Here is a 25,887-nt window from a genome sequence, read left to right as displayed (position 1 = left end):
TTGCCTGATACGGTTTCTGTGTTCTGCAATATTTAGCAGTAGCATACAAATGTAATGTTATGTGTTTTACAGCTGCCAATAACATTTTTTACGCGGTCGCGGGTTCATTTGGTTGACTGTCCGAGGACGTGAACAGTACCGAGTTGAACGTCACGTGTTGTCATCTCGGAATTACGGTAATTACGGGATGGCGTGAACGCGCGTGTGTTGCCTTTGAAAACGAAACTAACTTCACCAGTTCATTAAGGAAGTAGTAGCCTAGAGGAGGCGTGTCCACTACTTTCGATATGTAGAGTAGAAATATAATGTAGAAAATAGCTTAAATACTCGAGATAAGCCCTGACATCTTCACATTGAGAAGAGCTAGGCTGCTGTCTGATGACTTCACTCACAGAGGTAAGATTGAATGGACCTTGACTTGTGACACCAGTCTATCTCGTCAACTGTAGCCCACAGAAAAATAGTGTTTTTTTACACCGCGTCAAGACTAAAATGATACGCTTTTTGTTGTTGTTGTTTAGTTTTCAATGATAAAAGCACATCAAAAAGTAAAGAATTAATTTGTGGGCTAATTCATTGTTATTTTTATTTGTTATTTAAATCTAAGTAAATTTAGAGCGACGTTTCATTGAAGCTTCATTGAACAGCTTGTTTGTGGGTGCTGCCAATTCATAAATTGGCTGCAGGTGCCACGAACTAGATTAACGGCGTTCACACAGATGTAGAATACGGTTGTGAATCCCTGTTTGTGCAAAACACGGTTCTGTTCCACTAGGAGCGGATTTGGATCGTGTAGCCTAGCCTATAAGAAATCGGTTGGGTTTTTTTTTTCGTCGCAGTGATGCCTTTACCAAAAAGACTGATTCAGTTGATTTCTTCAACTCCTTTCTAGGGTACAGTCGTTGTTCCAGTAGTAGTCCCAGTACGTCTCTTTTTGTGTTATGAGTCATTGAATTCTTCTGTATGAGATGGCGAAATAAACGAACGACTCACTTGTCTCATTCCCCATCTCGACCTATGCGTGTTAAAACAGTGTCTGACTGAGTAAAGGCGAATTATTGCACTGGGATGATCAATCTTGAGCTAGATTTAATATAAAATTCTATGCTTGACATATGTTTAAAACTTTATTTAGGCTACTTTATCTACTATATCTTTAGCTTAATTTAGATGGCAATGCCTGCAAAAAGTTCAGGCTATACTGTAGCCTATGTCTGAGTCACTAAGAGTGACTAAAACCCAGGGATGGGCAGTATTTTAAATACCATTGAAAAAAAAATCAAATGTATTTTGTATTTAAATAGACTACATTTAATCTTAGTATTTTTGTATTTTCAAAATACATAAAATACTTTTTGCCAATCAACCTCTTTATTAGACTGACTAGTTCAGACATGCCACTTTCATGCATGCGAGCTGCAGCTGTATGAGGCCATCTAGAATTGGGTAAGCATGTTTTCAGAAGTCTTATTACAAGCTTGTCGCATTCAAGTGCTGTTGGAAAGAACAGGAATCATGGAGGACGCCAGGTTTCCTGGGAAAATCTTATTAAAACCAAAATTGTAGATATTTAAGGTATTTAATTTTGAATAAAATGTAGCACCCCATTCGTTGACAACCATATAAACATTCACAGAGCTATCTATATAGTTAGCTTGTTGATGATTCTGAATTTTCAGTCAAATACATGCTGTTTTGCTGTGTACAAAACACACAAAATGCTTGAAATGGTTATTGCACTATGGTGTGCATGATTTTAACATTAAAACAAGGTGATCTTGCTTTTGTGGAGAAAAAAACAAAACAAAACAAAAAAACCTGTCCCAGCAGAAACTGTTTTCCCCTCCACTGTTTTTTATGGCCTGCACAACTCAGAAACTTGGGTATAAAAATTATCTCAGGGTTTCCCAGTAGAAAATATGACAAAGGCAATCATGTACAAATTCCAACTAGAAAACTCATATTTACAAAAAAATAAATAAATAAAAAATCGATTGCCTGTGAAGGCAGCATAAGAGAAGGTGAGGATGTCATGGCTGTGTGTTTGTAAAAATATATGAAGAAATATTTATTCATATTGCCAAAGCTTTACAGATGAGCTGCATACAGATACCTGCAGAACAGAGCATGACAATAACAGTGCTAAACAATGTACATAATTTGAACTATGAGAATGAAATGAAAAGAAAATGTACAGAACAAAAATTGGCAAAAAAAAAAAAAAATATATATATATATATATATATATATATATATATATATATATATACAGTGAGGAAAATAAGTATTTGAACACCCTGCTATTTTGCAAGTTCTCCCACTTAGAAATCATGGAGGGTCTGAAATTGTCATCGAGGTGCATGTCCACTGTGAGAGACATAATCTAAAAAAAAAATCCAGAAATCACAATGTATGATTTTTAACTATTTATTTGTATGATACAGCTGCAAATAAGTATTTGAACACCTGTCTATCAGCTAGAATTCTGACCCTCAAAGACCTGTTAGTATTAGATGCACCTGTTTGAGGTCGTTAGCTGCATAAAGACACCTGTCCACCCCATACAATCAGTAAGAATCCAACTACTAACATGGCTAAGACCAAAGAGCTGTCCAAAGACACTAGAGACAAAATTGTACACCTCCACAAGGCTGGAAAGGGCTACGGGAAATTGCCAAGCAGCTTGGTGAAAAAGGTCCACTGTTGGAGCAATCATTAGAAAATGGAAGAAGCTAAACATGACTGTCAATCTCCTCGGACTGGGGCTCCATGCAAGATCTCACCGTGGGGTCTCAATGATCCTAAGAAAGGTGAGAAATCAGCCCAGAACTACACGGGAGGAGCTGGTCAATGACCTGAAAAGAGCTGGGACCACCGTTTCCAAGGTTACTGTTGGTAATACACTAAGGCGTCATGGTTTGAAATCATGCATGGCACGGAAGGTTCCCCTGCTTAAACCAGCACATGTCCAGGCCCGACTTAAGTTTGCCAATGACCATTTGGATGATCCAGAGGAGTCATGGGAGAAAGTCATGTGGTCAGATGAGACCAAAATATAACTTTTGGTCATAATTCCACTAAACGTGTTTGGAGGAAGAAGAATGATGAGTACCATCCAAGAACACCATCCCTACTGTGAAGCATGGGGTGGTAGCATCATGCTTTGGGGTGTTTTTCTGCACATGGGACAGGGCGACTGCACTGTATTAAGGAGAGGATGACCGGGGCCATGTATTGCGAGATTTTGGGGAACAACCTCCTTCCCTCAGTTAGAGCATTGAAGATGGGTCGAGGCTGGGTCTTCCAACATGACAATGACCAAGCACACAGCCAGGATAACCAAGGAGTGGCTCTGTAAGAAGCATATCAAGGTTCTGGCGTGGCCTAGCCAGTCTCCAGACCTAAACCCAATAGAGAATCTTTGGAGGAGCTCAAACTCCGTGTTTCTCAGCGACAGGCCAGAAACCTGACTGATCTAGAGAAGATCTGTGTGGAGGTGGGCCAAAATCCCTCCTGCAGTGTGTGCAAACCTGGTGAAAACTACAGGAAACGTTTGACCTCTGTAATTGCAAACAAAGGCTACTGTACCAAATATTAACATTGATTTTCTCAGGTGTTCAAATACTTATTTGCAGCTGTATCATACAAATAAATAGTTAAAAAATCATACATTGTGATTTCTGGATTTTTTTTTAGATTATGTCTCTCACAGTGGACATGCACCTACGATGACAATTTCAGACCCCTCCATGATTTCTAAGTGGGAGAACTTGCAAAATAGCAGGGTGTTCAAATACTTATTTTCCTCACTGTATATACCACTAAATAAGGAAGAAGTTACACCTAAAATAAAAATTAAAATACTACAATTAAAAAAAAAAAAATAGAGTGAGACAAAGTAAAATGTGGTGGAAACAGACACTGACTGCTGCAGTTCTTGTGTTCACATAATAAGAAGGGCTTTCGTCCTGCAACAGCCACATTTTCCTGTGTGTGCTGGTTTCTGTGGTAAGGTTGTGTCTGCTAAGTTTGTATTTTGTTTTCAGGTGTATTTTATCTTTCACTGTGTAGACTGCCATGGTGTTGTATTGTCTTTTTGGGGTCAGACAACACTGCATTTGATTTTATTTTGCTGTTTCCCAATCAGTTATAATATTATAGCATTTATGCTCTAATTTGATTAGTTTGGCAGTATTGTACTGTACATGAACACACTAAAAAATGTTACAATGAAACATACAATGAAAGAAATTAATATTATTATGCTTTGTACACGTCATAAATCTAGAAACTTGAACAGAGAATAGGCATAATAAAGACAAAGTACTAATAACACGGTTAAACTGTCCAAATCACTGTTTCTACCTGCCATATAATGAAACCCCAGCCCCAATAAAACCTTTGTGCATGAGGTCAGTGTGGGTGAGGCCAAGTTTCATTAGTCACCCATGATGTAGGTTTTTTTTTTTCTCGAGTAGATTAGAACAGTAAAGATTTTTAACTGAAACCTTGGTTCTTGGTGATTCATAAAATGTAAGTTAACAGCCTCCGGTTTTAAAAAAGCATATCAAGGATTACAAAATTAATACCCATGCATGGCTCCTGACAACATATTGAGGTCTTATGAAGTGGAACATTGAATCTGAGAAAGAAATTGACCGTTATTTACAACATTATTACCTGTAATCCATAGCCTCAGGCTACAGGGAAATCTGATTCTTTTCTGCAAACTCGTTCTTTTGGACATTTCATTCATCATTCTATTTATGTAATCACGCTATGATGTAACTCATATGCAGTCTCAAACCTGAAATATTCTGAGTGTACACTATACTTACCTTGGTGACCTCTGACCTTAAAAGTGGAACCCTGAGCAATATTGGTCATTAGCTACATTTGGACAAGTTCCAAGTCTAGGCAAAAAGAATGTGCAAAATGTTTATTTATGTGCATAGAAATGTGCTCTAGGGACTGTTTCTTGTTTAAAGGAGCTAGAAGGATGCTGAGCTGACATATCAAGGTTTCCGTAAATGTCTGTATAACCCAAAATTTGTTGTGGGGCATGACAAAAAAATAACCAAGTAAAATAAAAAATGTTTTTTTTTTTTGCAATACTAGGTAATAATACAAAAATTAAAAATTGGTTACACAACCAACTCGTTTTTTACTACAAAGGGTCAATAGTCTGTAATAAACCAAAACTAAATGCTGCATTTTTTATATATATAATATAATATAATAAATATATTGTGTTAAAATATAAATTAAAAAAAATAAATAAATAAATAAATAAAATTCACTTATATTCTCTACATTACAGTGCAAAAATAAAACCAAAAATGTTTGTTTTCAATCTATCTCCGTGATATGGCATTGTGGGTCAAAAACTGGATTGTACATCACAGATGGGCCTTAAGGCTTCATCTTTATCTGTATTCACTACGGGGTTGACTGTGGTAAATTTAAATTTAGTAAACAGTATGTAAAATAAATCTGAATTTTATTGCAACAGTGTTATGCATGTGTTATAGATGCAGATGGATTTGGAGTTTCAGCGGGTGCTGTTAAAGGTGCAGACGTTTCTCACTGTCGATGAGGTGCAGGACCTGATGTTCCTCTGCTCTGATCTGCTGAGTCTGAAAGACCTCAGCACCGTGACCTCAGCCAGACAGCTGTTCAGTCTTCTGGAGAACAGGGGCCTGCTGTCATGGGAGGATCCGTCTCTGCTTCTAGAGCTGCTCAGGATCCTGAAACGGAACAGCCTGATCCGCAATCTGACCTCAGAGGATTTTATGCTAACCAACGGCACAACATATAGTCAACATATCTCCCCATACAGGTGAGGATGCAGCTGCTAGTAATAGAAATGTGTTTGATCAGGTCAAAGGCCAGAAAGCTAAGAAAATATGTACTACCAAGGAATTTTTAATTTTATTTTATGTTTTTGGCAGCGGCTATTTGCACTATGTAAACAGCATATTTTCTTAGCGATAGATTATATTTACACTAAATGCAAGTAGCAATGGATTCTATTTACACTAAGTGAAAATAGCGATATATTCTATTTACACTGTTAAAATAGCAGGGTTTTCTGCTATTTGTACTAAATGCAAATAGTGGCAATTATCTGCACCTCCGTATTGTAGTACATTAAAAAACAGTATGCAATAACAACGAAGTGAGTGTAAATTATAATTTTAATTCAGATTATTAAATGGATGCCAGTTTATTGGGACAATAAAGCTCTACACCTAACCCTGCCAGATACTTTAATTTAAACTTTTGATTATTTTCTTAAATTCTATTGAAAATAAATGCCTTTCCGATGTGATATGACATTTGAAAAGGGAGGGAAAAAAGTTTGGCAAAAGGCGGATTCGAACTCGGGTTGTGTCAAAAAGACTACAGTACATGATTTACCATCTATGCCAGTGGAGCTGATGTTTGACAGATGTGATGTTCTTTTGTAGTGTTGACTACCCCAATCACACATTGGTGGGTGCATTTAGTGTGAATAGAAACTGCCAACAAAGGGCGGGATATTTGCACATAGTTTATATATAGACACTCTGTTGATGTTGTTGTTGTTGTTGTTGTTTTTTTTTATGCAGTAGCATTTGTGTCTTTTTGGGGTGACTGTATTTTACAAGGAACCTCAAAAAGTCTTTATAGTTGCTTTGTGATAATCATCAGTATTTGTTTTTATGTATTTCAGACAGTTGTTGTATGAGCTGTCAGAGTCCATCTGTGAGCAGGACCTGAAAAACATCAAATTCCTACTGTTAAAAACACTACCGCGTAAAAAACTGGAGAAGGACACGGTGAGAGACACGGACACCACATCTCTGCATGTGACCAGACTGTGATGATTGACTAAACTACCTATAAACAATCATGTCTTTTAGACTCTGTTGCAGTTGTTTTTGGATTTGGAGAAGGAGGACCTTTTGGATGAAAATAATTTGGATGTTCTACAGAAAATTATTGCAGATATCAATCCCAGTTTAGAAAAAAGAATCATTCAATACAAAACGGAGAGTTGTGAGAGTGAGTGGCTGTTTTATTATTTCATGATATGATGTTAATTTGCCTCTGGTATATTTAAAATAAGCTATCAATCAAAACTGCTAGGAGGCAAATGGATTTTATGCATAAGCTACAGTGTGAAGTGTTAAATCATAGAATGAAACATTAATTCGTATTTGTACTGATATTTGCATTTTTATTTTTTTTTCTGTCTTATTGCAGCAGGTGGAATGGTTATTGCTCAGGAGACCGGGGATATTACTCCTGCGTTGTACTCACCTGCTCTGGTATAACTTCATTTGCCTAATTTGCATTAATGTACATATTTTTGTGGATGTTTTACTCTTCCCTATGTCATATTTCTTCTGTGGAACTCAAGAGGAAAAAATGTTTTATATTATGCTCATTTCCATGTTTATGCATGAATGAGTTTTAAGATTTTCAGCTTTTTATTGAAATATTTATCTACACATTTATCTGATCAAAAGTACAGTAAAACAGTAATATTGTGAAATATTATTATATTTTAAAATAACTGTTATTCTCTTTGAGTATCTTGTAAAATGTCAATTATTCCTGTAATGCAAAGCTGAGTTTCCAGCATCATTACTCCAGTCTTCAGTGTCACATTATCCTTCAGAAATCATTCTAATAGGCAGATTTACTGCTCAAGAAACATTTATTTTACAACGTAATTATCACTGTTAAAAACAGTTGCGCTGACTAATAATTTTGTGGAAACCCTGTGACAATCTTTCTCTCTTTTATACAGCCCTCATTGCTGACATCACTTACATCGGGTGAGTTTATTTTGCATGCTTTGCAGGAAGTAATGTTATAAGAAACTCCATGTAAAACAATGACCAGTCATAAAATCAGAAGTCAGTTCTGTACTGTATCTTATGTCATGCTGTACAGCTGGAATGAGAAAAAAAATATGCGTGTGATTCACTTTATCTGTATTTATAAACAGATACAGGTAGGCCTGTCGCAATAATCAATATATCGACTTATCGCGCAATATATGTACATGACCTCAATAATTTTTGGTGACGCAATATATCGCCCATTATATTTACTTAAAAATTAATGTCACCATGTTTTGTACATTCCACTTGCACCTGTGTCTTTTGCAGCTTCTCGTACATAACGTGGTGTAGTCATGTGTTGCTAGTTCAAATTTAAAAACTGCTTCTACAAAAAAAGTTTCATCTGCAGATATGGCCTCGTTTAGAAGTCTGTGCCTTTGTGCATACAGACATCTGATAGCTAAGTAGTGATTGTGTTTTTCAGCAATAGTGTGCACCCTTAATTTAAAGAGAAAAGAAGGTCAGGGAAAAAATCTGTAGATGGAAAAATCTCCATACAAGTTATTTGTGCATTTTTCTTTTATTCTACTTGTTACTTTGCACTTTTTGTTAAATGTTTATTCAATATTTATTCAAGTTTTTAAAGGCATCAAATATTTTGATACTTAATTTCCATGATCTAAATATTCTTTAGAATTAAATGTTTGTTGGCGTTTGGAAGTGTGTAGGCCTTCTTGCATTATTATGCTGTTACATTATGATTATATATTCAGTGACATAAAATGGTCTTTAAAATTACAATAATATCGCTTATCGCAATTATTTCTGGGGCAATATATCGCACAACAAAAAGTTGTTATCGTGACAGGCCTAGATACAGGTGTCAAAAAAGACTCGAACCACTGGCATATTGGCTAGTGAAACAATCTGGAAATGACTCCTTTAACATTATTCACAAAGGAAAGGGAGATTTTGCATATTGAAATATACAAACAAATAATGTCTTAAATACAAAAATGTATTTGTTTGCCATTGCTCTTTCTGACAGTTGATGTAATGGAGGAGCATGTGGACAGACTAAGTCTGACTGAAGGTGCTGCTGCGGTTAGTGGAGGTACTGCAGTAAATCTCCAATACTACATGTTTGATGTCTGTTTTCAAGATAAACTAAAAAGGTCTTATCTCTGTGTCTTAGATCAGAGCCTGCACTCAGTGATTAAAAACGAGAGCTTACACATGTCTGTGACTGAAAAGCCAGAGGTAAGCCAACTTAAGCAAACTTTCAGAATGAGTTCAAATGTTGTACAGTTTCTGTGTTCACTTGAGGATTGTTTTCATGGTAAATGTACACACTTCCTACCTCAACATTTTCTGTGAGGGAGAAAAGTGACGTTGCGTTTAGATTCTGCGCTCATTAGCTTGTCTATATAGTGCTTGTTCTGAATAAGGTGCAAACATATTTTGGCCTTTCGGTGCCACTGTCTTTATTACATTAAGCCACATTAGGTTCTCTCTTTATAATGGTTTTCTTTTCAGAATATTCTTTTCAGAATATAAGAAGCCTTCTGCATTAAAAATGTGGCCAACATTTCAAGTTTCAAATAAGCAGTAATAATTATTTTGATATTTCTGCAGTATGTGCTATATTATATGAGCTTTTAAATGTATATAATTGTAAATGTATAAATGTAGCCAGTAACCGACCACAAGTGTTAGCACAAGCATTAACATCTTCATTAAAAAACAGTGTATTTCTGTGGTATTGCTGCAAAATGTACTGTTGAGTTTTTCATGATTTGTAAATTACCTGGAGAAGCGCCTAAATGAAATGTATTAAACCTTCTGTACTCTTACAGATTATGTATAAATCGAAAATGGTTTCTCTGAGCAGTGGTTTTAGCATTTTGCATATTAAGCATGAATTGTATGTGTAATAAATAAATTACAACAATATTGTTATAATTTAATACAAAGTATATTTGACAATATAATAATGTATTCTAAATGTAAAATAAATATTACAGTAATAAATATAATGTATGAACAGAACATTTAAATAACAAATATTTTGCATAAACCTGTTTGGATAACCTTCTCATAATGCTGCAATGAGAAGTTCATCCATGATGATCAAGAGCTTGGTTACAATCCCCTGCCTTTAATAACACAGACCCACAAATGGTGATAAGAATGTCTCAAGCTTGGTTATTAAAAAGCCATAATTTCTTTCTTGTCAGTGGAAAATGCACAAAGATCCTTCTGTATTGTAAGTAAATGGTGAGCACTCTCATATTTCCTTACATCCTTTAAAGGTTGACTGCGTAGGCAGCGATTTAATTTTCCGCCGGTGGGTGATCAGCACACCGAACAACCCCCTCCACCACCTCCCCCTTAAAGGGGTCATGAACTGCCTTTGTTTTTTTATTTATTTTGTACTGTTCTCTGATGTCCACTTATATTTTTATCAAGATTTTTACATAAAAAACATCATAATTTAGGAGCAATAGGCTATATTCTGTCCTGTTTTGACCCCCCCTCATCAGAACGCTCTGTTTGAATGGGCGTGGTGGCGGATTGTAGACTGGGAAGTAAACGCCCACTGCTATGATTGGCTAATAGTTGTGTATGTTTGACAGCATACAGCCTTCACAGATGGATGCATAAATAGTACATATCAAGCGATCTATAATAACAGACAAAGCAATAGTGATCACGTAATAAAAACTCACACTTACTCACACTTATGTGTTGCGATATTACTGTCGGACCAATATAGCTGGCACATCATCTTCTTTTAGTTTCAATCTTTCTGAAAATCCTCAGTTTAATTGTGCCTTGTTTGTAAATGAATCCGCGGTAAAATGAAATGAACAATGGACCAAGTTCTTACTGACATGTTAAATAAAAATATTATGCATGCTCAGCATGTTCACCTTTGATTTGGTTATAAACACATACACCTTTTCATTTTTTTACATTCATCTATACATGAACAAATAATGACATAAACGTAACATTTTCACGTAATAATTAGCAAAAATAGAATGAATAATTATATTGAATAATTATATATAAGCGGACAAAAATCATACAAAACTTACTGAAAACTTCTAAGAAAAATATTATGTATGCTAAGCTTTAAATTACGATCAGCTAAAAATGCAGACACATTATTATAATTTTTTTTTAAATTCAGGTCTACATAGATAATAACTTAAAACATTTTGACATTCCTATTCAACAATTAGGGTGCCCATGGAAAAACGCCAGAATTATTTGTTTGATTTTAACAAATGGGCAACAGAATTAATTATTGTTTTTGTTTATCTTAATAATAACTTTGTGTTTGTGACACAATTCCTTTGACTGATTTTTGTATAAATACTGCATATGCTCCGTGTGTGCCACATTAAAAAGCTTGGTACAATAAAACACTTAACAATGAGGTAGTATTCGCTAGTTAATGCATTAGTTAATATCACAGTGAACAGAGCTGCAATTATTAATCTTGATTATGTTAATATGAACATTTGAAAAATTTCATGTTGTATATATTAACATTACTTGTATTATGAACAAAATGGAATTAAGAATGCACAATATTATATTTATAAATTAACGTGTTGTTGTTAACTCTGCAGGGTACCCAATCCACTAGCTGTTGTTAATGAACTTTTATCTACACTGTAAAGTGTTACCAAAAGTCTATAGTTGTGAAAAATATAAAGGCAGTTTCCATGTTAAGGTTAGGTAGTAGATAATGTATTAAGATGTCATGACCATATATAAAATAGGAAGCAAAATGTATTAAATAGGAAGCTTATCATATGGATGTACAAAGAGAATGCATGATGTAATACACTGATGAGGCAAAACATTATGATTACTCATAGGTAAAATGAATATTGTTAATCATCTAACAAGGCCACATGTGAAGGTCTGGGTAATTTACAGTATACAATAGTAAGTCTATGTGGTGAGAATTTTAATTATGGCTAATGGATCAATGCTCATGACACACATATTGCATAGCACCCTGATGCATATGGGCCTGTGTAGGTGCAGACTGGCCAGAGTTTAAATAATTGACCGCTGTCCACAGCCAAAAGCCCCTAGAATGTGCGCATGAGCAACGTAGTGGAAGTGGAAGAAGGTCATCTGGTCTAATGAGTTTGCTTGGGCATGTAATGGCACCAGAATACACTGCAGGAAGTTGACAAGCTGGTCGAGGGACTGTGATCTGCTGGGAAGCCCCATTCATGTGGACATCAATCTGACACATGCCACGTACCTAAACTTCATTGCAGACCAGGGAACGTCTTCCTGGTAATGGTATTCCCTAAAGGCAGTGGCCTCTTTCAGCTGGATCTTCACTGCACACTGTTTAGGAATGATTTGAGGAACATAATGAAGAGTTCAAGATGTCCTGATCTTCAGATGTCAATGTCAATGCTGGACCAACCATTCCAATCTATGGTGGCTAAACCTCACAACTTAAGGACATGAAGGATCTTCTGCTAATGTCTTTGTGCAAAATAACACAGGACACCTTCAGTCCATGACTCGGCAGGTCAGCGCTGTTTTGGCAGCACAAAGAGGACCAACAGCATATTAGACAGGTGGTGGTCATAATGTTTTGGTATGTGTGTTTAGTAATGCTTGATTGGAAAGAAGAAGACTGAGCCACTGCAACGAGAGAATAGAAGAACAGTGTGGAGAGTGAAAGCAATCACAGAATACATGGGCTACTGCTGCTGCTGCAGAAAAAGGACTTCCTGCTACAGGATACTATCATCAGAGAGGAAATGAAGATGGGTGGGTTGAAAACACAGCTGGTGCTGAATGGATCGACAAGACCAGTGTTATACGTGCACTCAGATACTGGAAAACCTATTGAGGGGCTTGTGAATTGTTTAGTAGTTAATTTTGCTCTATTTGGTCATGATCTGTGTAGCAAACTATATTTTTGTATGTATACTATATTATGTTATACTGGACTCTGTTGTTGCTAGCACCACTGCTTAGACACTTGTGTATTTTGTGTGGTAGATCCAGCAGTATGAGATGAAGGGGGACAAGAGAGGAGTCTGTCTGATCATCAACAACTGTGACTTCAAAGACTGTGGACTACGGAACAGAGACGGAACAGACATTGACAAAAGTTAGTGTAAATAACACGCTAGAACAAACCATTCACCAAGCACATACACAAGCCAGTAGGCCGATAACCATAACCCTTAATGAATGTTTCGCCATTCATTATTACATATTTGGGTCTTCAGCGACCCGGATCTATATGTCCAGCATGGATGGATCTCTAACTGCTGCAATAGCAAAAAAAACTCTCTTGATATTTTAAGAACAATTACAGAAGAATTAAATAAAGCATATTTAGTTACCTTTTGAAACTTAAAAGGGTTCAGTTTGAGCAGATGATGTTGCCATCACTGTCATCTCAGAGCGCACTTCCAGCATCTGGCTCATATTCACGATTTCAATCATATTAATATTCAATGTTTTGATCATTGGCAGCTTATTCACCACATCCACCATCAAATGACAGTGACATTTATATTTCATTGTGTATAGTAATTGCTCTACAGTAAAGCCATTCCAAACCAGTTTTTTGCTGATGATATTCTTTTGTTTTATGCCTGCTGTAATTATGAGTGAAACATAACTTCATTATTGTGTATCAAACAGTGTCACCTCGAGGAATAAAGATGCATTGCACATTTGAGTCATCAGATATGTAAATATGGTTATGCAAGAAAAATATATACATTTACATACCTAGTAGAGAAACAGAAATTCTTCTATATTTATTTTTTTCTTGTTATATTGTTTATAACAAATAGATTGAGGAATTGTAAGAAAGTTGATGTCTAACTTTAAAAAATGAAGGAGGTAGAGGGTAGTGAATGATGTCCCGGGTTGCTAAAGACCTGAGGTATGCATTTAAGGGTTAATACTGCCAGGGGGCCTGTTTACACCAAGACAGTGCAAATATTTTGTGCGATAAACATTTTAATTTGAATGAACAGCTGTTAGTGCATCTGTTCAGACACGAACATTCTCATTTCGTCAGTGAGACTGAATTTTTTTATTGGGTGGTGTTCTAATCTGTCTTCCACAGAGTGCAACAGTGAGGTTTCAGAAGTAAAAATCCCATAAATGTTCTCCATAGGGGAACAATTTTTTAAAGTGCAAATTATGGGTTATGAAAGGGTCATATTTGGCTCCGGCGCGATCACTTCAACTGTTTCCTTATACCAGCAGAATCAACTTTAAACACTTATTGTCTTATCAATAATGCATCACTGTATAAAGGTCTGCTTTCATTTGTGTACACTCACAATGAAAACAAAACGTGCTTTTGCAAAATAAGGAAATGATAGCCTACGTTACGCGTCGCACTGTTTTTTCCCTTGTTTATCTGTAAACTAAATCAAATATATTTCAAGAATGTATTCCTTGTATGTGTGTATGTGTATATATATATATATATATAATATATTAGAGCTGCACGATTAATCGTTAAAAGATCGCGAGCTCGATTCAAACACCCACACAATCTCATTTTTAAATGACAACAATTCGCCCGTGTCTATTAAACCTTTGAAAAAAAAATATCATACAACGTTCAAATCTGCGTTCGCGCTGCCACTGACACAGAGAGCAGACATTTAACATGTTTGGGTGAGAAACAGCTTCACAAACAGTCTTTTCAACTGCACAGTATTATTTCTGTCTTATATAGTCATTCATATCATCACAGAAATACTGGGATGAAAGTTTGCAGTTCAGATAAACAGCGTTTACATGCACCCTCTTAATGCGATGAGATTTTGGCAATATTGCGATTTAAACTTTATCTCATGTAAACTCAATACTTCGATTTAAATAATGCGATTAAGCTCATAATCGGAGCAAGCATAATCGTATTAACATAGGTGGCGTACGCTGATTTTAATAGAAATATACAGGCATGTAAACACCTCGTACTAGCCTATTGCCGCTCTGACCAAAGTGCGCACGCGCTCGTGACATGAATGACGCGACACCTGTAATAATACGCAGATTAGAAACGATGGCGGGGAAGAAAGCATCGCATTTCTCGGGAAAACACAACTCGCTGCCACCAGTCTCTGTTCCTTACCCTCATCCAGAAACGGCGAGCAGAACGTGACGGCAGCGTAAGCAAACGAATTGCCGTCACATTTCTATGGCGCCAAAGCATGGAATACAAGCATATAAAAGTGTTTTGCATTAGACTTAAATAAATTAAAACCGCGGCCAGTAACACACCTGCTCTTTCTGAGTCCATCGTTTGTGCTGTGCAGCGGGGTAGGTGAGGCAGTAAAAAAAAAACTCGTGAATAGGCCTAATAAGAATAATGGAAATTGCATGTAAATGGGAGTGAAGAGCTTTGCTCTTGACATGTAAACATCATAATGCGATTAAGTCCTTACATTATTCGTGCGCATGTAAATGTAGTAAATGGAGTAAATCCCTTTTTGAAAGTAACTGGCACTTCAAATAATGTGTCGATTGCATTGTTTTGCCACCTAGTGGCTGTTAAGATATATTTGTCATTGAATCTTTCATTCAAGAGATTTGTTCAAAAACGCTGATTAATCCATTAATAAATAAAACAAGTGAAGTATTTATGAGTGAGTCAATCATTCATTCAAACCATTTTTTTTCACAATTTTAATATTAAAAATTGGTGTATTTAAATATATGTTGAAGATATATATATTAACATGTTTAGTAATTCATTCAAATTAATTAAACACTTTTAAATAGACTGCAGCAATAATATTTTGTCACACACTATTTTGTTTAGTTCAGAATCGTGGGAGAATCGTGATCTCAATTTGAGACAAAAAAAATCGTGATTCTCAATTTATCCAGAATTGTGCAGCTCTAATATATATATATATATATATATATATATATATATATATAATATACTGCAGATTTTATTATATATATATATATATATTTATTTATTTATTTATTTATTTATTATTTGTACTATTGTCTGTTCAAAATAAATGAAAAGAAACCGAGCATAGTAGATTATTTTTTATTTATTTATTTTTTATTTTTTTCTGTTGTACCGAAATCGTATCGAACCGTGACCCCTGAACCGAGGTACGTACCGAACCATGATATCTGTGTACCATTCCACCCCTTATATATACAGTGGGGCAAAACAGTATTTAGTCAGCCACCAATTGTGCAAGTTCTCCCACTTAAAAAGATGAGAGAGGCCTGTAATTTTCATCATAGGTATACCTCAACTATGAGAGCCAAAATGAGAAAATAAATCCAGAAAATCACATTGTAGGATTTTTAAAGAATTAATTGGTAAATTCCTCGGTAAAATAAGTATTTGGTCACCTACAAACAAGCAAGATTTCTGGCTCTCACAGACCTGTAACTTCTTCTTTAAGAGGCACCTCTGTCCTCCACTCGTTACCTGTATTAATGGCATCTGTTTGAACTTGTTATCAGTATAAAAGACACCTGTCCACAACCTCAAACAGTCCAACTCCAAACTCCACCATGGCCAAGACCAAAGAGCTGTCAAAGGACACCAGAAACAAAATTGTAGACCTGCACCAGGCTGGGAAGACTGAATCTGCAATAGGTAAGCAGCTTGGTGTGAAGAAATCAACTGTGGGAGCAATTATTAGAAAATGGAAGACATACAAGACCACTGATAATCTCCCTCGATCTGGGGCTCCACGCAAGATCTCACCCCGTGGGGTCAAAATGATCACAAGAACTGTGAGCAAAAATCCCAGAACCACACGGGGGACCTAGTGAATGACCTGCAGAGAGCTGGGACCAAAGTAACAAAGGCTACCATCAGTAACACACTGCGCCGCCAGGGACTCAAATCCTGCAGTGCCAGACGTGTCCCCCTGCTTAAGCCAGTACATGTCCGAGCCCGTCTGAAGTTTGCTAGAGAGCATTTGGATGATTTGTTTGGAGGAGAAAGAATGCTGAGTTGCATCCAAAGAACACCATACCTACTGTGAAGCATGGGGGTGGAAACATCATGCTTTGAGTGAAAACCTCCTTCCATCAGCAAGGGCATTGAAGATGAAACGTGGCTGGGTCTTTCAGCATGACAATGATCCCAAACACACCGCCCGGGCAACGAAGGAGTGGCTTCGTAAGAAGCATTTCAAGGTCCTGGAGTGGCCTAGCCAGTCTCCAGATCTCAACCCCATCGAAAATCTTTGGAGTCCGTGTTGCCCAGCGACAGCCCCAAAACATTACTGCTCTAGAGGAGATCTGCATGGAGGAATGGGCCAAAATACCAGCAACAGTGTGTGAAAACCTTGTGAAGACTTACAGAAAACGTTTGACCTCTGTCATTGCCAACAAAGGGTATATAACAAAGTATTGAGATGAAATTTTGTTATTGACCAAATACTTATTTTCCACCATAATTTGCAAATAAATTCTTTAAAAATCCTACAATGTGATTTTCTGGATTTTTTTCCCCTCATTTTGGCTCTCATAGTTGAGGTATACCTATGATGAAAATTACAGGCCTCTCTCATCTTTTTAAGTGGGAGAACTTGCACAATTGGTGGCTGACTAAATACTTTTTTGCCCCACTGTATATACTTTTTCACACCACTATATATATATATATATATATATATATATATATATATATATATATATATATATATATATATATATATATATATATATATATATATATATATATATATATATATATATATATATATATATATATATACAGTGGTGTGAAAAAGTGTTTGCTCCCTTCCTGATTTTAATTTTTTTTTTGCATATTTGTCACACAGATTCAGATCATCAAACAAATTTTAATATTACACAAAGATAATGCAAGTAAATACAAAATGCAGTTTTTAAATGATGATTTCACTTATTAAGGGAAAAATGCTGTCCAAACCTACCTGGCACTATGTCAAAAATTAATTGCCCCCTCCTATTAAATCATGAAAGAACTGTGATTAACCACATTATTTTAGAAAGCTGAGTTAAATTTCACTAGCCAAACCCAGGCCTGATTACTGCCTGACCTGTTGAATCAAGAAATCACTTAAAAAGAACCTGTCTGACAAAGTGAAGCATGTTTAAAGAGCAACACATCATTCCGCGATCTTAAGAAATTCATAAACGGATGAGAAACTAAATAATTTACATGTATCAGTCTGGAAAGGGTTATAAAGCCATTTCTAAGGCTTTGGGACTCCGGCAAACCATGGTCAGAGCCATTATCCACAAATGGAGAAAACTTGGAACAGTGGTGAACCTTCCCAGGAGTGGTCGGCCTACCAAAATTACTCCAAGAGCACAAAGACGACTCATCCAGGAGGTCATAAAAGAACCCAGAACAACATCTAAAGAACTGCAGGCCTCACTTGCCTCAGTTAAGGTCAGTGTTCATGATTCAACAATAAGAAAGAGACTGGGCAAAAAAAGCATCCATGGGAGATTTCCAAGGCAAAAGCCATTGCTGACCAAAAAGAACACAAAGGCTCATCTCACATTTGCCAAAAAATATCTTGATTATCCCCAAGACTTTTGGGAAAATATTCTGTGGACTGATGCGACAAAAGTTGAAATAGTTGAAAAGTTTTGAAAGGTGTGTGTCTTTTTACATCTGGCGTAAAACCAACACAGCATTTCATAAAAAGAACATCATACCAACAGTCAAACATGGTGGTGGTAGTGTGATGGTCTGAGGCTGCTTTGCAGCTTCAGAACCTGGATGACTTGCCATAATTGATGGAACCATGAATTCTGCACTCTATCAGAAAATCCTGAAGGAGAATGTCCGGCCATCTGTTCGTGACCTCAAGCTGAAGCGAACTTGGTTTCTGCAGCAGGACAATGATCCAAAACACAGCAGCAAGTCCACCTCTGAATGGCTGAAGAAAAACAAAATGAAGACTTTGGAGTGGCCTAGTCAAAGTCCTGACCTGAATCCTATTGAGATGCTGTGGCATGACCTTAAAAAGGCGGTTCATGCTCAAACCCTCAATGCCCAATGTGGCTGAATTACAACAATTCTGCAAAGGAGAGTGGGCCAAAATTCCTCCACAGCAATGTGAAAGACTCATTGCCAGTTATCTCAAACGCTTGATTGCAGTTGTTGCTGCAAAGGGTGGCCCGACCAGTTATTAGATTTAGGGGGCAAGCACTTTTTCACACAGGGCCATGTGGGTTTGGATTTTGTTTTTCCTTCATAATAAAAAAACTTCATTTAAAAACTGCATGTTGTGTTTACTTGTGTTGTCTTTGATTAATATTTAAATTTGTTTGATGATCTGAAACATTAAAGTGTGACAAACATGCAAAAAAATAAAAAATCAGGAAGGGGGCCAACACCTTTTCACACCACTGTGTATATACATATATACAGTATATATAAAATTTAATATTGGGAAAATAATTGGGAAAATTAATGGAAAAAACACATCCAAAACCACCTCAGTGAGGAGAAAAAATTTACTCTTTTGCGCTGCAGAGAAATCTGCCCAACCAGAGTCATGCTTTTGGTCATGTGCACAAAGCTGTTGCTGTTAAATAACACTTGTGTCCATTTTTGTCCACACAGAAAGTCTGGAGGCTGTGTTCCAGTGGTTGGGCTTTGAGGTCCTGACCAAACAGAACTGTGATCGCCATCAGATTCTGCAGGTGCTGAGGGACCTGGTCGCTCGTGACCACACGTCAACGGATTGCGTGGTGTGCTGCGTGCTGAGCCACGGACAAATAAAAGGCATTGTCGGGGTTGATGGACAGATTGTCACCTATAAGGAGTTTATAGAGACCCTGAGTCCAAGTCAGTGTCCCTCTCTCTTCAAAAAACCCAAACTGTTCTTCATCCAGGCCTGCAGGGGTACCGACGAGCAGCCAGCAGTATTTCCTCAAATTTTCCCAGATGATGAAGTCATGCCAGTCAGTGATGCAGCTGCACCCAGAGACTCCATACCTGAGATGGCAGACTACCTGTTAGCTATGTCCACTGTGCCACACTACGTCTCGTACAGGGAAAAAGACAATGGATCCTGGTTTATGCAATCCCTCTGCCACAACTTGAAACTGCTGGTGCCAGGGTGAGCAAGTCTCTCTATCAGGTTGTCCTCACTGGGGGGTGAAAATGAGACTTTGAGGGGCTGTTCACACAGAACATGTCTTGCATTTTTACTAGGGCTGCCCCCTAATAGTCGACTAACTGTTAGTCGATGAGAAGAGGCTTAGTCGGTCAAAATTTTATTGGATGCTTAATTGGAGGAAAGAAGTCCACAGGAAGTGTCGAAGTTACGTAGTCTGTGATTGACAGATTATTAACAGTTGGTCTGTGTGGTAATTACAGTACATCAGTCAGGACATGCAAACGTTCGTTTCGTTCATCGACCTCAAATGTGGCTTATCATCTGAAACATGTAAGTAGTAGCATCATTAGATGGCCGCTCGCTCTAACATTAACCTAGAAAAATGTGCGCTATTGAAGTGTTTGTGTGGAGCGTGGAAGCTGGAAGCTGAACAGTAGTGCGCGCTTTGTATGACAGTTAACTTGGAGGCGCCGGTGCGATCATTTGCATTTAACTTAAAATACTCTGGTCTTTTTGGTCATAAAGATAAGAGTAATACATCTTTTGAATCTTAAAAGGTTTACTTTAATTTGTGTGCACTCACAATAACAACAAAATGTTGTGCTTTTGTAAAATAATGAAAACCAACAGGGTGCACTTTCTGCCGTCTAGGTCTCTGTGAACTTGAGCGTGTCAAAACGTTTTTTAAAAATGAACCGAGACTCTGTGCTTGCCTCACAGACATGAAAAATATATATATAGTAAGCAAAATGCCTACTTTTAAATGAACCAATTCAAATGGAAAACAAATTTTCAGATTATGTAATGTGCAGGTGCACTGTAGAGATGATGAGTCAGTGTCATCGACTTTGTCACTGCAGCTGAAAATACAGAAAACACTAGTTTATCAATGAATTATTATGATGTTAAGTAGAGGTCGACCGATTCATCGGTTTTGCCGATAGTTGATCGGCACCGATAGTTGATTGCTGCAACTATTATCGGCAAAAATCCATGCCGATAGTTTTCCGGTTTGCAACCGTTGCTGGAGTGGCTGAAAAGGGTCCGCTGGCATTATACAGTACGAGAGCGGCCTCTAGAGGCGGAAATCACTGACAGCACGTGTTGTTTATTTTGACACGTGATACTGCGAGTTGCACAGAGCGGGAAACTCCAGACTGGCATTTAAATACAGCCGACAGAAAATCCTGCCGCGGAACAGAGCGCCATTCACATAGTTTTCTATTAAATTACATTATATTTGTCCCAAATTGTTGTGAGTGTACATAACGACTTCACCTTAGGCTATAAATTATGTATTGTGCATTTTTCAGTAAAATGTTTGTCTTTCTGTGGCTCTAATAAAGTCTGAATGCTTCATATAGAGAGTAGTACAGATCGCGCGTTCTCTTTGCTTGCTCTGTTTTTTTAAATACCGAACTTCAAACTCATTTATGCCACATTGTTCATTCTTGAAGCAAACTTATGTCCGTTTGGTGATTTTAAATAAATTGTTTTAGACCGCCACTTGATTTGAACGCAAAGCGCCTGGTGTGTGTGTGATACCTCTGAGTTCTCCTAGACTCAGCGCTGCGCTTTTGCGCGGTGACTTTTTTTTTTTTTTTTTTTTGATAATTATCAAGTGTTAAAAATAGAACCAAATAAAGTGTGCGAGTACACATACAATATCCATATGTATGTAATTTTAATGCTATGGCTTTGTGTAGATATTTAAAGATGGCCATCTTTAAGCATGACTGTTGAAATTAAATGGTAACACTTAACAATAAGAGTCCATTCGTAGCATTAATGAAAACTGTAGAAGTATTGTTCCTTGTTAGAGTTTGTTCATTTCAACATTCACTATTAGCTACTAATAGGCTACATTTTTAAATTTTAAAGTTTCTTCTTTTAACATTAGCAAACTATGAAATAACTTTAATGATCAATATAGTAAATAATATTAATATTTCTATTCATTTACAAAGTATGGTTCAGTACTGTTACTGCTTTTTTTTTTTTAAATAGTAAAGCACTAGCTTTCTTTCAGTATCCATTTTGAAAACTATCGGTGATTAATCGGTATCGGCCAGTGTGGTCCAACCTAGCTATCGGTATCGGTAAAATCCACTATCGGTCGACCTCTAATGTTAAGGCAGTCTTGCTGTTTTTTTTCCCTGGAGCATTCATAATCATCCTGCCGGTGCGCTGTGGCAAGCTTTATGAGTGTGCTTTAGTGCTGATATGCTATAGGCAATTAAAGTCTGATTATTATGAATTATATGGTTTATTTATTAATGTGCAATTAGTCGACTAATCGCTTCAAATGAATGACTATTAGTCGATCAGAAAAATCTTTAGTCGAGGGCAGCCCTAGTTTTTACACTAAGCGCTCAGGAATGGTTTTTAAAAAAGTGCAGTGCAGAATGCAAGGGTCTCGAGACGCGCTTTTGAGTCATGATGCAATAATGGAAATTGATATTTTAAGAAACAGTGATAATTGCTTGAAGAAATGTTATATAATTCAGGGTATCCAGACACAGCCACTATGAGTGCCTCCTCCGTCATGTTGCCCTCAAAAACAGTTTGCATGCCAACTTGCTACTGTAAACAAAAGATTGCAACACTTGCCCCGCCTCTGAGGTCTTCTGATTGGTCCACTGTTTTGGAACTGACATTGATGAGTGGCGCTGTTTGTAAAAGTTTAAATTCTTTTAACTTGACGCGGCATCAAAAACATGGCGCTAATAATGTGTAAAATTCTACAAAAGATATATACGGCTACGGCATGTTTACATAGCAAACAATGTGAAAGTAGCACATTGGAATGGACAAAGGCATTCTGTGTGAAAGGCCCCTTACAGTCTAAAGTGGCTCTAAACAACCTAGATCCACTAACAGCTGTTTTATAGAGTTCGGTCCTTGCCCAGGGCACCACTGCATCATAATGCAGCCCTGTAAAAGTTTTTTCAGAAAGGCGTTTTGTCAGCTGAGCAATTGGTATGTTGTTAAACAACAGTACAATCCATTGAACACACTGTACTGTGTTTAGGGAAAGTGCACCATACTACTCAACAGAGAACTGTTTATGATGTTTACACATTAAAAAATCAAGACTTCATATTGATTGTTTTATAATTATTTTAGTAGAATTAAAAATAAACTGGAAATAAATTTATACAGAAAGCAAGCAAAGACTGTTCCCCATCACTGAAGCGGACGGTCCATGATTTCAGGGCACTACGAGTTTTGGCGCTCTCTGCAAAATGAATCTCTTCATATTGATGATGAAATACTCTACTAAATTTGCCAAAAAGCACTGTGTGGACTCTGCAGGGCACTCAACTAGACCTTCCAGTTGGATAGGTGAACTGAAATTATTATCAGCCACATTTATGAACACATTTTTTTATTTATTTCTTGACTCATTGGCTGAATTTGGCACACTAGCATACTACTCTTATAATTTCTGATGCCATATATTTTCGAATGAATGACTCTAATTGATGAGGGACTGGGTAGATGGGGTTTCTTCACTGTCTGCAACTGTGTGTCCTGATTTGACTCTAGACGTTGGTTGGATCGCTGATTGTGTGTCTCTCTCTGTCTTATGTGCATGTAGGGGTGTCGATCTACTCTCCATTCTGACGCAGGTGAATAGCGATGTGAGCGAAAAGACAGACAAAAGCGGTTTGAAGAAGCAGATGCCACAGCCAGAGTTCACCCTCACCAAGAGAGTGGTTTTCCCTCCACCCAAGACTCCCCCGCCCCATCCATAATGTCCTGCAGTCCGTGATACCTCTCAAACACATCAGCATGCACAGATACACAGATGTTCATCAGTGATGTTTACATGATCTAAGTGTGTGGATTATAAATGTGATGAAATACTGAATGCGATGTTCACATACGGTAATTTCCACTTCCTAAGAAAACAAATGGGATATTTGAGATATTTTATGTAATCAACTAAGATGTAGTTGTTTTAAAATCGCAGTGACAATAATACACAGTGTGCACAAGCCTCAGATGAGCACAATACAATCTATGCAATTTACATGAAACTTGAATGGATTTTTCATGCCATCCTCAGGCAGGACATGAGCACATATTGCACACATGGGGATGTATTCAATAGATCTGCCAGCTACTGTACATACAAATGTCGGATAAATGTCTTGTTTTTGTTGACTTTCTTTCATAAGGAACTGTTTACAAGTTTTCAGTAACGTGTTACTGGTCACAGAGAGATGATACAGTGAATACAGAAGTCTGAAGTCTTGTTGTTTAATACAGCACAGTCCTGCACAATCATGAAGTGTAAATAGAACATTCAATTTTCAAATTCGCCCCCAAAACAATGCTGTTTATGTTTCTGCTGGGGAAAAGACTATGATTTCACTTGTGTGTATCTGTCCAAGAGGCACAGTGCTCTTATATTTGATGATAAAGCACTTTTGTTTGTTGCGCTGATAGTTTCCACACAAGGCAACATTTTAAGGTACAGGGAAAGCCTGCTGCTGCTGTTTATTGCCCTCTGCTCTCTAAATAAATGAAATCAAAATTGTATGGTGACCTAGGCCTACTTAAAATTCATGAGATATTTAATTTGAGTGACCAGAGCTGGGTAGTAACTGATTACATGCAATCAAGATTAAATAATCAGATTCCAAAAAATGAGTAGGCTACTTGTAATCTGATTAAATTACATTTAATCATAATCAGACTTTTTTATTGATTACATATTATTCATCATTTAGTGATTCTTCCTGATTCCTCATTTTCATCTTTTAAATGTTCCTTTCTAAAATAACCTACCATTTATATACACTCAGAAAGTCTTCCAGTTTTGTCGACATTACTAAGACCAGTCACTAGGTGGCTACACAGCATTTGACCTTTTGGATTTGACAAAAAAATAATTTCAGGTTTAAGAAGTGTTTCAACATTGCATCAAACTGATAAACACATCAGAGGCTTCATGACCATTCAGAAAGTCCATCCATGTCATTGCAATTCTTTCACCTAATATGCTTGAAAGTAGCCTACCCTGATATTTTAAAAATAATTATTGTAATAATTATCATATTTGCGTGTTCACTGTTCTCTGACGTTGGTTAATGATCACATTACAAGTAGGTAACATAAAATATTTCAAATTTTTTAGTAAGTGTTTTATTTTCATTGTTGTTATTTTAAAATGCTTTATTTTAGTTTTACATTTTTATGATTTAATTAAATTTGAATTAAACTCCCCTTGCAGTTCATTTACGAACTTCTGTTTGTGAAACCTTGATTATGTAATATCATGTTTAATGCACTTCATGTTGTTAATTAGAATGTATTTTCTTACTCTTTGAATTTTTATATCAATATGATACAAGATTGTCCTACTTAAATTTGATAAACGAGTTAGGTCAAAAGTAATCTAAAATCATAAAGTAGTATGTGTGGATTACGTTACTAATTTTACGTGTTTTTTGTTTTTTTTGTTTTACCATTTACTACACTAACGTTACGCAGGATATTTACTACAAAGACATTAGCCAGCGACCACTCAAAGACAAACTGACCAAAGACCATTTGTGGTATATTTTGTTTAATTTAATGTTTAGGTGTGACAGTCTGTATGATGTTAGCCTACTAGTGCAAAGTGAATCTTCCTTTTATTTTGCCAAAATAAAGCTTAAATCTGAATCCGATTGGTTGCAACCATACACTGTTAAAAAAAAAAAAAGGGGTACAACCATAGACTGTATAACCAATCCCAAAAGCGCACGAATGGTGGAGCCAGAGATCGTCTTATTGAAAGAGACGGCACACTTGGCGAAAAAACTGGGTGTCAATGGTTGTCAACACCACAGATATACGAATGGGCTGTGCCGTAAAATGAACCACATATGTCGCAATATCATCCCTGACTTCTACAATCTAAA

The 25,887-nt window shown here is 36.7% G+C and overlaps 1 protein-coding gene across 1 annotated transcript; it reads left to right on the top strand.

The window, feature by feature from the left end:
* The first annotated feature begins 202 nt into the window (after positions 1-202).
* casp10 (caspase 10, apoptosis-related cysteine peptidase) lies at positions 203-25,218 on the top strand. The gene is made up of 11 exons (XM_058787331.1): positions 203-396; positions 5,532-5,839; positions 6,716-6,821; positions 6,906-7,047; positions 7,249-7,313; positions 7,799-7,826; positions 8,884-8,949; positions 9,031-9,095; positions 12,885-12,996; positions 19,474-19,972; positions 23,574-25,218. The coding sequence occupies exons 1-11, from the start codon at positions 379-381 to the stop codon at positions 23,728-23,730; spliced, it is 1,566 nt and encodes a 521-aa protein (XP_058643314.1). The 5' UTR covers positions 203-378; the 3' UTR covers positions 23,731-25,218.
* Positions 25,219-25,887: the final 669 nt, after the last annotated feature.

The sequence above is a fragment of the Onychostoma macrolepis genome, chromosome 09, assembly GCF_012432095.1.
Source record: "Onychostoma macrolepis isolate SWU-2019 chromosome 09, ASM1243209v1, whole genome shotgun sequence".
In the NCBI taxonomy this organism is placed as follows: Eukaryota; Metazoa; Chordata; class Actinopteri; order Cypriniformes; family Cyprinidae; genus Onychostoma; species Onychostoma macrolepis.
Note: the sequence above shows the minus strand (reverse complement) of the source record. Positions and strands in the feature narration are given on the sequence as shown.